The 12,814-nt window shown below is 45.9% G+C and overlaps 1 protein-coding gene across 1 annotated transcript in view; it reads right to left on the reverse strand.

Annotated features, from left to right (window-relative positions):
• Positions 1 to 12,463, reverse strand: part of Cmya5 (cardiomyopathy associated 5) — a 92,929-nt gene extending 80,466 nt beyond the window's left edge. Inside the window, exon 1 of the mRNA XM_028760154.1 lies at positions 12,321 to 12,463. Coding sequence (XP_028615987.1) covers positions 12,321 to 12,463 — 143 coding nt within the window. The remainder of the gene's footprint in view (positions 1 to 12,320) is intronic.
• Between the last annotated feature and the right edge of the window lie 351 nt (positions 12,464 to 12,814).

Consider the following 12,814-nt stretch of genomic DNA (forward strand, 5'->3'; position numbering starts at 1 on the left):
TGTGTGAGTGTGTGTGTATCTGTGTGAGTGTGTGTATCTGTGTGAGTGTGTGTGTGTGTGTGTGTGAGTGTGTGTGTGTGTATCTGTGTGTGTGTATCTGTGTGTCTGTATGCCACATATGTATGGGTGCCTGTGGAGGCCAGAAGAGGGTGTCAGCTCCTCTGTAGCTGGAATATGAGCAGGTATGAGCCACCTAATGAGTTCCAGGAATCTAACATCCTTTGGAAGAGCAGCAAGGATCGAGCCATCTTTCTAGCCTTGCAGTTATCATCTTTCTAGTCATAAAATTAACTGATAATTTTCAAAAATAAAGACAGATATGATATAATACAGTATTGTCAAAAAGAGCAAAGTACAGTTGAGTAGGTCCCCTAAATGGTGATGCCTGTCCCAAGTCTCCCTCTTCAAACGCCGAACACATGGACCCTGACTCTCGATGTCCACACTAACAATGAAGAGAATTGACACCACTTAAGTCCTGGTTGTACCATCACAGATCTTATATAAGCCAGGGACTTGCCCACACTGTGAGCTGAAGCACTGTGCTCCAGGAAGGGACTGGCCTGGTATCTAAACTACGTGGATTAGAAGGGATTCACTTTGTGACAATGCCAGATAGCCAGGGGATTCCAGGAGAGTGCTGAACCCCCAGTGCAGATACTGTCATGTATAAGACAGTGTGTTGAGCACTCCCTCCTGGTAGCTTTAACTGTGAAATGGAGAGGCCATGCCAGAACAGTATAGTCAGAACCTGCTAGTCCTTGATGGGGTAGATACTCCATATAGTTGTATTTATTTATCGCTGAATGTGTTTTTCAACATAAATTTGAGATGTATTAATTAGCTTGTCCCATTATTTCAATAAAACTGTAAAATATCTATAGGAGAAGCAAACTCTACTAGGTCACATGTTAAATGATCCGAGGAGAGATCATGAGCCTAAAGGAAGTTTCCCCAGCGCCCCTGCTGGTTCTGTCTGCTGCTCCAGGAGACACTCAAGTCCTTCCTGGGGATCTGGCAACTGGCCTCTGCTCCCACTCAGAGACTTCCTCAAATGTGGAGACCGAAGCCTAATTTTGAATGTCTTCACTTACTTCCCCACAAATGTGATGGCAAACACCACATTTTTCAGTGCTAGGCAACCACTAGTCTCCTTTCTGTCTCAATGGCTTTGCTCTTCCGGATATTTTGTATTAATGGGATCATATGACCCTCCATTCCTGGATCTTTCACTCAGCCTGCTGTTCCTGCAGTCCATGCATACTGTAGCATAGCAAACTGCTAAGTTCCATTTTCTGATGAAATGACGTTCTTCTGTATGGGCCACCTTATCTGTTATTAGTTGGTGAACACCCTCACTGATGCCTCTTAGTTAAGCACTACATAAGCATCATCTAAGGCGACATCAATTATTGCCATCCTAGAAGGTGTTTTGTGAGATCTTGCGCTTGTAATTGGCATTTTTCCAATGGTTAACAACAGTGAGCATGTATGTTCTTTGGACTTTGTGTATTCTTGCAGATCCATCAATTCGGATCATTTTCCCAGTTGTAAGCTGCCTTACCTTTTCATGACTGAGTTACAGTGAATGCTGGGACCTGTCCTGAGGTGTGGCTTAAGGAGCTGTCCCAGTTGTTTAAAAACCTGTTTTCTCCCTTTCCCAGGAGTCTCTGCTCTACCAGATCTTCCTCAGATCATCCTAGGTTTCTATCAGTTAGCTTCTGTTACAATTCCTAGCCCCAGATGACAGAAACGGGGCACCCTCATCTGTGGACAATAACTTAGGTATGGCAATATGAAGTCTGTTAGGTGGCTGTCCTGTGCCCAAAGTCCAGGCGTCTGAATTGTGATTCTAAGCAGTTTAATGGCAAAAGTCATGCTAAGGAAACCTAGGAGATTGACAAATAGAAGCTGGCAGGCTGAGCCAGAATTGTGAACTGGAACAAAAAGGAATAGAAGAATCTAAGAAGCAGTGTCCCTTTCTCCCTAGTTTCTACTAAGATAGGCCACTGATCCTGGTAACTTATTCAAATAAGACCTCTTTCCCTCAGTGTTCTCTGCCTTGGTTTTCTAGCTATGACCTCATCCCTCTGCCAGTCTAGGTTGGTGTCCAGAGACCCCACTAGTATTTCTTTCCAAAGGGTCATGAATGTAAATAAAGTAGGGATCCCAATTCTATCAGCCAATCAGTTTAACCATACATCTGGTTGCCAGGCAGATTTCACTTATGTCTCATCATTACTATCGCTAAATACGTTACTTTTCCCTCTCTGTTAATACTAGATGTTTTTAAGGAGTCTGGGACTCCTGCGGACACAGGATGGGAGGAGACTGATTTCTGCAGCTTCCTGAAAGCTGCCCCGTGTGCACTCCTGTCATCCAGAAAGATGGGGTACAATTGCATGGCCACAAATAGGACCACTCACTGCCAAGTCCCATCTCTCCCTTCCCAGGGCCCTCTCTCCCAGGACCATGCCCTAGGTGACATGTACCTGTTATCCCACCTCTTGGGGGCTGGGAGAGCAGAATTGCTGTGAATTTGAGGCTAGCTTGGGCTACATGAGTTCTAGGGCAATCTGAGCTAAAGTATGAGACTCTATGTGAAACAAATAAAAGTGTGTGGGGAGCAGATCTGAGAGGAGTTAGGGGAGGGATGGGGTGAATACGATAAATATACATTATATATACATATATATGTATATTTCTCAAAGAAATTAGTAAAAATATTTTTTAAACTCAAAAGAAAAAGAAACCTAGATTGAAAAACTTAAAAATTTACCACTTTACACTTACCCTTGAAGAAGTATGAGAATTTTGTGGCTATTACAGTAAATGCCTACGATGTGTATCATGTGACCCTGTAAGGCACATAGAGAAGCGTTTGGTGTTGCTAGCTTTGACCTTATGAAACCCAAGTGTGCTGGGTTGCCTAACATCTATTTTTAAACACAAGATTGAGTCTCTTCATTACACACGAAGAAACTTAATATAGCAAAGGTGCTGGTCAGAGTTAGCAACAACTTTCCAGGCATTTTATGCTTTTGCTTTAAAAAAAAGTAAATTAGAATAATCATTCATTTGGGCTAGAGAGAGGGTTTGGCAGTTGAGAACGCATGCTGTTCTTGCAGAGGACATGAGTTAGATGGTTCCTAGCAACCATGTTGGATGGCTTACAAACACCTGTAACTCCAGGGGAATCAGATAACCTCTTCTGGCCTCTGCAGGCACCCACATACATGTATGCATAACCAACAAACAGACAAATACACATAAATTTTAAAAATGTATAAGAAATAAATCTTAAAATAGTAAAATTATGCTCCAATAAAAAGAAGCTGGGAAACGGAGAACAGGCATCAGTTTAATGTGAATTATGTGGGGTACATGTCTCTATGCATAGCATGTGATATGCTATATATGTTTATATATGTATGATCTGAACACAAACAGGAGAGCACTGACTCTGAGATAGGACAGGCTAGCATTCTCACTTATGTCCTGCAAGCTATCTGAAATCATGAAAATTACTCAGTGCTTTTACCTTCCATTTTCTCTCTCACAAAATAAAGTGAAAGCAATGCCTGTATCATTGAAGTATTGTCTTATTTTAAAACAAAAAACAAAAACAACCTCTTGATACAATGAGTGACAGTGTTCAGAATGAGTTATGTGCTCCCTGAGCAAGTGGTGATTGCCCTTCCCTTCCCTGGGCCTCTGTCACTGGTCCCAAGCATAAGAGGGTCAAGGACATGACATCAGAGTGTCCCTCTACAACAAGTGGCATCAGCAGTCAGGCTGTCCTGCCAAGTACATGACAAAACAGTGACTGAGTTTGCTGTGGATAGAGGGAGAAGCATTGCCAGCAGGGACCCAGAGACTGAAGGAAAACCACTAGGGGTTCAAACCAGACCCCTACCTCAGCTCCTCAGGATGCACCTCACCATGCAGTGACTTCAGTGACAGACACCTAGCTGCCCACTCCATAGTCTAGAGTAGATATATTAGAAGTTTTACTTACAAATAAAAATTAGAAATACAGATGGAACGGCACAGAATGATGAGTGACTTTTAGCCTGTGACCTTTCCTGAAGAAAAGCACATACAAACGAAGCCTGGGAGGGCCGTAGGGGGCAGGCTGTGAGACTGCAGTTGGTAGATAGAGCAAGGGAGATTAATCTTCCCACATATGCTGGACTCTACCAGGTCAGGGTGTAGGGTTTTTGAACTGAAGACATTCCAGAGAGAATTCTTCCCTGGGCAAAAAACAAAGGCTGTACCTATCCCTCCACACTCTAGGGGCAGCTTTGGGACAAGCCACAGAAGGCAGAGATGTCCCCTGCAGACAATGTAACTGAACAATTCTTTAGTGCTTGTCACTGTCCCCTCCAAGTCATTGCATTTCTAAAGTCATCGAGCATTGTCGATCTCCAACCAACAACCAGCAATAGTCTACCTGACCCAAGTTCAATATCCCAGTGTCACTTGCTTCCTGAAGAAGTTCAACATGTTCACATTCACTTGGTCACCCACTCACTTATACATTCACTGACAAAACCAGCAAATGTGCTCAACTCTGGGCACCCTGAGTGATTAAGGATGGCCTGAGAACATTTACAGCAGCAGCTAGCAGCACAGGAAGTGCTGGGCATAGAAACGTCAGGAGTGTTGAGTCCGAGTCATGCCTTGTTGACTTTTCTCCCAGCTAGTGTCACTCTAGGAAACCATTCTAAGTTTGACTTGGAGAAAGAGTCTTTTTTTTTTTTTTTTTTTTGGTTTTTCGAGACAGGGTTTCTCTGTATAGCTCTGGCTGTCCTGGAACTCACTCTGTAGACCAGGCTAGCCTCGAACTCTCGAACTCAGAAATCCGCCTGCCTCTGCCTCCCAAGTGCTGGGATTAAAGGCGTGCGCCACCACCGCCCGGCGAAAGAGTCTTTTTTACTTGCTTTTTGATTAATGAATACTCTTTGTGTAGTGAATCTGACATTGTGTTGAAAGTAACTCCTCAATATGATCATTTTAACGTCCCTAATATCTGGCACAGGATCTGGCATAGCCTCTGAGCTTATATTATCAATGAAGCACTTGTTCCATGGACTCCATGAAGCTAGCTGATATCTACATGGCATCGGGTCTACATTGTTCCATGTGTTGCCCTCATCATAGGTGGCTGCAGAGCCCTTGAATGTCTGTAGTGAGGGAAGGGCATTTGATATGTGCTCTAAAATAAAATATATCCAGAGATTCAAGACACAGTGCAAGAGAATGTAAACTATCTAAGGACTATATTTTTACAAATAGTACATTGATTATTGAATTAAATAAAACACATTATTAAAATTACTGTCATCTGTTTCTTTGTATAAATTTAATGGCCACTTGAAATGTTAAATTAGTGCTAGGCAGTGATAGTACATGCCTTTAATCCTAGCATTCAGGAGGCAGAGGCAAGCTGATCTCTTGAGTTTGACACCAGCCTGATTTACAGAGTTCCAGGACAGCCAGGGCTACACAGAGAAACACCATCTCCAAAAAAGAAGAAGGAGGAGGAGGAGGAAGAGGAGGAGGAGGGGAAGGAGGAGGAGGAGGAGGAGGAGGAGGAGGAGGAGGAGGAGGAGGAGGAGGAGGAGAAGGAGAAAAGAAAGAAAAGGAAGGAAGGAAGGAAAGAAGGAGAGATAGAGGGAGACAGAGGAAGAAAGAAAGAGCAAAGAAAGAAACAAGCAAAGAAGAAACAAAGAAACATAGAAACAATGTTAAATTATCTATGCAGTTGACATTATACTTCTATTGGCTAACACTGGACTGACAAAAGATTCTTTTTATGTACAAATCACAGCCAGTCTCTTTCATCTGACTCTGAGTTTTCTTGATGTGGAAGAATGGTCTGGTTCTAATATCTGAGTAGTGCCATACTTCCCTAAGCCCTCAATCAGAACAGCCAGGGAACATAATTTTGTTGTTGCTGTTCTCTCAGTATGTCCTACACTTTCATAGGTTTGCTGTTTGCAAGGGGAAAAAATGAATTACAATTCTTGCATTATTCCTCACAGTTCAAGGTGTCACCAAGGGCATGTGACAGCCATTCAGCCAGCACTTCAGCAGCTCCTAGCGTTCTGGTTCCAAGGGCCTCCGTTTTCTCCTCTCTCCTCCCTCAGGCTCTGGCATCCCAGACAGCCAGGCCCCCCTCCCACTCCCAGCACTTTCCACTGACCTCAGAAGAGAGGAGCTCAGATAACACACTTGTCAGAACACCTTGGTAAGCAGACCAGTGAAAGGCACCACATAGTTGACATGTGACCCAGTATGCCCTGAACTGATAGCAGCTCCCTTCACCTCCCAGAAGGCTCCTTCCCTGTACTGATGAGTTACGTTGGAATGGCATTAGGACATTTAATGCTATCAGCACAGATTGGCATGGTTCGCACAGATCCTGACAGTGCTGCAGTAAAGGTGATTTGGAAGTTTTAGGAACTGCTGTAAAACCCTACATATTTCCATAGAGAAAATCAACCTAGGCTTCATGGAAGCTGCCACAAAACAGAAACAGCCCAAGGTTCCTGATTAGTGGGAAAGGCCTTGGACAGAAACCAACAAAAAAATGAAAGAAAGCCGAGTTTCTCTCCGCACATCTGTCTGCATCAGGGCACTGTGGGTTTGAAACGTCTACAGCAGTGCTTGAATGGATGGATAGTAGCCTTTAAGGAACTGCTCCAATCACTCCTTCTAAAAAATGCTTTGTTTTGACTCCTGAATGGCATGACAGACAGAACACAGCCTTTTTTGTTTTACTAGGAATAAAATCTAAGCCCTGATCACAGCCTGTGAGGCCCTACCTGGTCGACAACCCAGACATATGTGTTGGGGGGGGGGGTTGGTAGAGGGGGTGTGCAGGGAGAAAAGAAGTCAGTATTGGGTGTCCTCCTTAATTGTTCCTTCTATATTAAAGCAGAATATTCCACTTGATCCCAGAGCTCAAAGGTTTGACTAGTCTAGCTAGCCAGCTTGCCCCAGGGATTCCCTGTCTCATCCCCTGAGTACTGGGATACGTGCGGGCCATGTATATACAGACAGGCGTGCTCACTTCCTCACTTTCATGGCAAGTGCTTTATCCGCTGAGCCTGATCCCCAGCCCCAGATCTGCAGCCCAGGTTCCTTGCACTCACCCTTGTCAACCCTCCCCTTGCTCACTCCACCCCAGCAGCCTGAGCACCTTGTGCTCCTAAGCCAAGCACACCTTCCCACCCCAGTACCGTTACACCTGCACTTCTGCTTGCCAGAGACGTATTTCTTCAGCCTCTGCTCAAATATGACGGGGCAAAGCCTTCTTCAGCATCCTATTCCACATGGCACAACCTTTAGCCTGCTATAGTTATCTCCACAGAGCTTACATCCATCCAGGACATTATAGACTATCCATTTGCTCATCTCCAGACCGGGAAGCCAGTTTCAGGAGGTGGCACTCTGCTCTCTACTCACTACATTGTCTGTCATATTTTGGTCCTAGGAAGTACCTGGCACACTGGGTGTCCAACAAGTATCTGCAGATAGAACAAACTAGTGAGCATTCATCTGGAGTCCAGACCCCTGGGGTCTAATCTAAGTTCTACCAATGGAAAGTGGTTCCACTTTGAAAACCTGTCTCTTGACACCAGGCTTCTGGGTCTCTAAAATGATTGGCTGGGAACAGATGTTCCTGTCGCCTCTCCTGGCTCTGAAACCTGGAGGTTTTATGGATCTGCTTTGGCAGATGATCTTGGATAAAATTTTAGCAACACAGTTTTCTTTTCCTATGCATGATGTACCAAGTCTTGTGGGACACCTCATTATGATCTCAGATCACCAGGAGTGTAGCTTCTCAAGCCCTTCCTGCTGGGATGGAGCCTACAGTTTGTTCCATATTTCGAAGTGCTTCCTATAGAACCTTCCCTCCTTCAGTTCTTCTGACAGACAATAACATAATTGTAGTTTTCAGTCACTTTACCCAGAGTGCAAGTTCCTTGAGGACAGTAGTAAATTCTTGATTACTTTGTCTGTAGTAATGTATCACAATCCCTGGCTCTCCACAAATACCCACTGCATGCGCACAGAAGAGCTCAACTGGAACAGAACCACTTCTCTGCTGAAAGCTGCCACCGTCTCTTTCCCCTCACTGATGAATGGCAGGCAGAGGTGGAGTTTTGCTTCTGGAAATGACCTACCTGAGAGCTGCTAAGAAACTAAACTGTGCTGGGAGCTTTTGAGAGTGAGGTTTGCCCTCACACTTTCTCGGTTATTTAATCCTTTGACAGCCTAATAACTAGGAACTAGTACTGCCCTGGGGCCAGCAGCATAGCCGTAGAGCACTTGCCTAGCATGAGACGGCAACCAGCGGCCAGGAAAAGACCTGGTTCCTTTCATGATGACGATGAGCTTTCTGAGTGTCAGCAGCATTTTTATCATTAGGAGGGATATTTTTGTTGATCATAAAGGTAGGAAATTCGACATACGCATTCACGGAAAACAGCCTGAGCTCAAAGGTCTCCTTGACCATTATCTCCGCACTCAGAAATAAACACTACCAACCTTGTTAAACCTTAATCGCTTAAGCTTTTTCTAGTATATTTTATGTGTGACATCCGTCCTAGTTTGCTCTCTGTTGCTGTGATAGACACCACGACCGAAATCAGTCTGAGGAGAAAAGCTTACTAATCACACTCCATTGAAGGAGGTCAGAGCAGGACTCAAGCAGGAACCTGGAGGCAGGAACTAAGCAGAAACCAGAGAGCGCTGCTAAACGGCTTGCTCTTGCTCCGTGGCTTACTTGGCCTGCTTTCATATACAGCCATGGCCACCTTGCCATCCCTCGTGAGTCATCAATCAAGAAAACCTGCCACAGACCATTGTGAGGGAGATCTTTTCTGAACTGAGTTTCCCTCTTTCTAAATGATCCTACCTTGTGTCAAGTTAACAAAGTTTTAACCAGTACAACATCATTTTATATTATTCTACGATCATATTGTGGTGTAGTAAGATCATATCAAATAAATGTACCTACCATCCACTTCTGTTAACTGCTTTTATTTTTAAACTTGATTATGCTTCTCAATTTCAAAACTTAATTTATAATGCTAGGGAGATGGCTCCGTTGATGAAGTGCCAGCTGTGCGAGTAAGAGCGCCCCACTTCAGGTCCCTAGCCTCCACATAAAAGCTGGTCACAGCAATGCCATCTGTCACTCTAGCAGAGGCAGTAGATCTCTGGAGCTCATTGGCCAGGCGTCCTAGCTAAACAAGTGGACTCCAGGTTCAGTGAGAGAGTCTGACTGAGGAAGCAGGGTAGAGAACAAGCCAGAGAAGCAACATTGACCTCTGGCTTCTACACACACACACACACACACACACACAGAGAGAGAGAGAGAGAGAGAGAGAGAGAGAGAGAGAGAGAGAGAGAGATTTGTAACTGTAGTTTTGTGCCTATCAGAAAACCTACACAAGCTCTGTGTTTAAGCAGGATGAAAACCTACTATGGTTCAGAGACGAGGTTTTCCTTTTTTCTCTAGACATCTCTCAAAGTAAAGCTGAGTGGGTTGTTTCCCTAGTGCGATTCTCAACCTTCCTAACTCCGTGACTCTTTTAATACAGTTTTTCATGTTGTGGAGACCCCAACCATAAAATTTTCATTTCATTCATAACTGTAATTTTGCCACTGTTATGAATCATAATATAAATATTTGTGTTTCCTGATAGTCTTAGGTGCCCTGTGAAAGGGTCGTTTGACCCACAAGTTGAGAATGCTGCCCCAGAGTAAGGAAGGACCTCTCCTTAAAACAAAGACTGGTCCAAGCCTCCTAACTTGCTGCATACACATGCTGGCTCACACTGTATCTTACAAGTTCTTGCTTCTTTATTCTCAGTGAATGGTATGAGGCTCCAGTTTTTTCCTCCAGAACAGAACAATGGTCTCCTCATCCTGCTGGAGAGTCTCCCGCTGGGAGAGTTTAACATGAAGTAACACAGGGAAATGCTTGGTACTGTGCCTGGCACAAGGCTCTCTTCTGAGTGTAAACCTATGTGCTGAACTGACGGGTGATCCTCTTCTACCCATTAGAACCTATTCCAAATTCTCACTTCCATCCTCAGAGGAACATGGAACTTCAGGCCATGTTTATAATCTCTCACACAATGAAGTGGTTTGATTCCTGACCACACGGAAGTGTGAGAGCTATAGGACCCCTACATCTAATTAAAGCTACCACTGCCTTCCTAGTACCCCATCATGGTCCATGCTTCCTTTATGCGGCCTCTTCATAGATTCTAACATTCAACTTCACTGTCTGCCTGTCAGGCAGCTTCTCTATGACTGTAGTCTGTGCTCTCGAGTCCTGTTGAGTTACTCAATGTCTAGCTCAAACATGGACAGCTTTCCAGGTCTCCGTCACCCCCTACCTTAGTCCCCTTGGCTTGTTCAGAGGTGTTTCTTTGCAGTGGCTACATTATTGTCTACAGTCAGAAGGGGATGAGGTTACCCCAGATGTAGTAAGTCCTCACTAGATGGTCTTAGCTTTTGGCGAAGGGCAACTTAGAAGTGGTGCTTGAAACTGTCAGATGACCCGACTGTAGTGTAGATGAGCTTCTCGTTCTTTTGGAAAATATTGGCTGGGCAAGAATATGGCTATCCCGCAGGTTACTGTGAGAATCTCTTCTCTACATGCCTGGAGCTGCGGCTCCTCCTATGCCCTCTCCCATTTCCCACAGGCACCCTCTCCTCTGCCCTTCCTTTATGCATCTCCTGCCCATCTTCTGATATTCAGTCTGTAGCCAGTGCTCCATGATTCTCAATGCTCTGCCCTCACTCTGACCTTCCACGGTACAGTGTTTATCTTCTCCACTCAAAGTCTTTAACATAAAGTCTTCTTAGCATATAGTCAGGTCCTCATAATTTCTCTTTTCCCTCAAAATTCTTGAGGGTAGAGCTTGTTTCCTTCTTGATAGTTGCTTGTAAAGAATGTAACCAATGTTTCAAGACTTCCAACTGATGGTTTTCTGTAATTGGCAGTACCCTATCCATGTACATGGGACCACATGTATATGCATGTGGAGACCTAGTCCTCATGTACAGTTTACCTTAAAAAAGAAAATGCCATCACCACAGCCTGGAACTCACTAAATAGGTGAGGCTGACAGGACAGTGAGCCCCAGGGATTCTATGTTTCCAGCTCCCTAACAGAGATAACAAGCACAAGCCACCATGCTGGGCTTTTCATCAGTACTTCAGGCATTGATCATAGGAACTGGGGATTAAACTATGGTCCTTGTACTCACAAGGCAAGCACATTACCAGCAGAGCCATCTCCCTGACCTTCAAAGCCAGTCTTGGGCTACTCCAGCTTGAGCAGTTCTGGTCTTGGTTGGCCATTCTGAAATGATAAACCTTCACTTGCCATCCCCAAAGCCTTCTATAGGAGTATCCAGGAAGAGATGCCATTGACTGACACATGCTTAGGATGAAACAAAACATCCATACCACTACTCTCATTTTAGGGCTGGATATAAAGGGACAAAGTGGAGCGCGCACGCGTGTGTGTGTGTGTGTGTGTGTGTGTGTGTACGCGCGCGCACACACACGCACATATGTATATAGTATCACTTAATCTCACTCGCCTTATTGATAGACATTTAGGACCAGAACGATTTTTAGGACAGAAGTTGCTGAAACATCTCCCAGGAGAGCCAAGCTGGCCTCGAAATCACGGTCTTCCTGCTTCTGCCTTTCTATTATTGGAATCACAGAGGCAGGCCACCCACACCTGGCCTTCATGATGCTTTCCTCTAAGGAGTGGATGAGATGTTTGCACCAAAATAGTTTCCATAGAGCAAACTAGCCCAGCGCTAGAACTCTAGGAGGCTGCCATACCTTTGAAGGTAATGGATAGAGCCTTCTGTAACTCCAGACCCTTCCCCAAGCTCAGGCAGGCAAGATAGATCCAGGGCGGGGAGCCAGGCAAGCATTCCAGCACAGTTTTGCGGTTAGGCAGAACCCCAAGTAAGTCTCCAAGAATAAACGAGCAAGTCACAAGGAGCTGGGAGGCGGGGGTGCGGGAGGGGGTGGGGGCCGACTGTGAACTTTGCTGCAGGCGGACCTGTCACTCCTGCTGACAGCAAGAACCTTCCACCTTCGAGTTTTTAAAGAAGGCGGCGCGCCCCAGACAGAGAGCTTGGCTCTGGGGAAATGAACTTCTGAGGTTGGAAAGGGAAAGGTAAAGGCTCAGGGGCGGCCAGCTGCCCGGCGGGACACTTAGGGGTGGACAGCTTTGCTAGGCCTGGGGCGGTACCCGCTCAGGCTACCTGGCGTCGGGCTCCTCCTCCGACTCGGCCGCCGTCTCCTCCCCCTCCGACTCCTCCTCCGTCTCCAGCTCCTGGGCCACCTCCTCGTCTGCACCCCATCCAAGGAAGCCCTGGGTTGTGAGTCCGCTATCGCCGCTCGCCATCGCGCCTGTCCTGGCCGGAGTCGGAGCTGCCCACGCCTCGCCCGATGTTCTCCGTCTGACTGCACTTTGCCCGGGCCAGCGCTGCTGCCTGGGTTCCCGGCGCGCGGGGCGGGGGCGCCCCAAGCCTTTAAATAGAAGGCGTCAAGAAAGTTTCGCCACGGAGCTTCTGCAGCCCGGGCTCAGCTTCCCCTGGTTCCCGTCGCCTGCCAACTTCCCCGCCTATTTTGGCAGATCTTCGGCGGCCTTTGGGGTCAGGGCAGAGAACAGTGTTGAGGGCTGCCTCTGGGCGTCGAAGGACCCACCAGCCCAGCCTTCCGTCTACTGCAGTTCTTACACCTCTAGCTGAGCTGT

Source organism: Grammomys surdaster, unplaced genomic scaffold, assembly GCF_004785775.1.
Source record: "Grammomys surdaster isolate TR1022 unplaced genomic scaffold, NIH_TR_1.0 126391, whole genome shotgun sequence".
Classification (NCBI taxonomy): Eukaryota; Metazoa; Chordata; class Mammalia; order Rodentia; family Muridae; genus Grammomys; species Grammomys surdaster.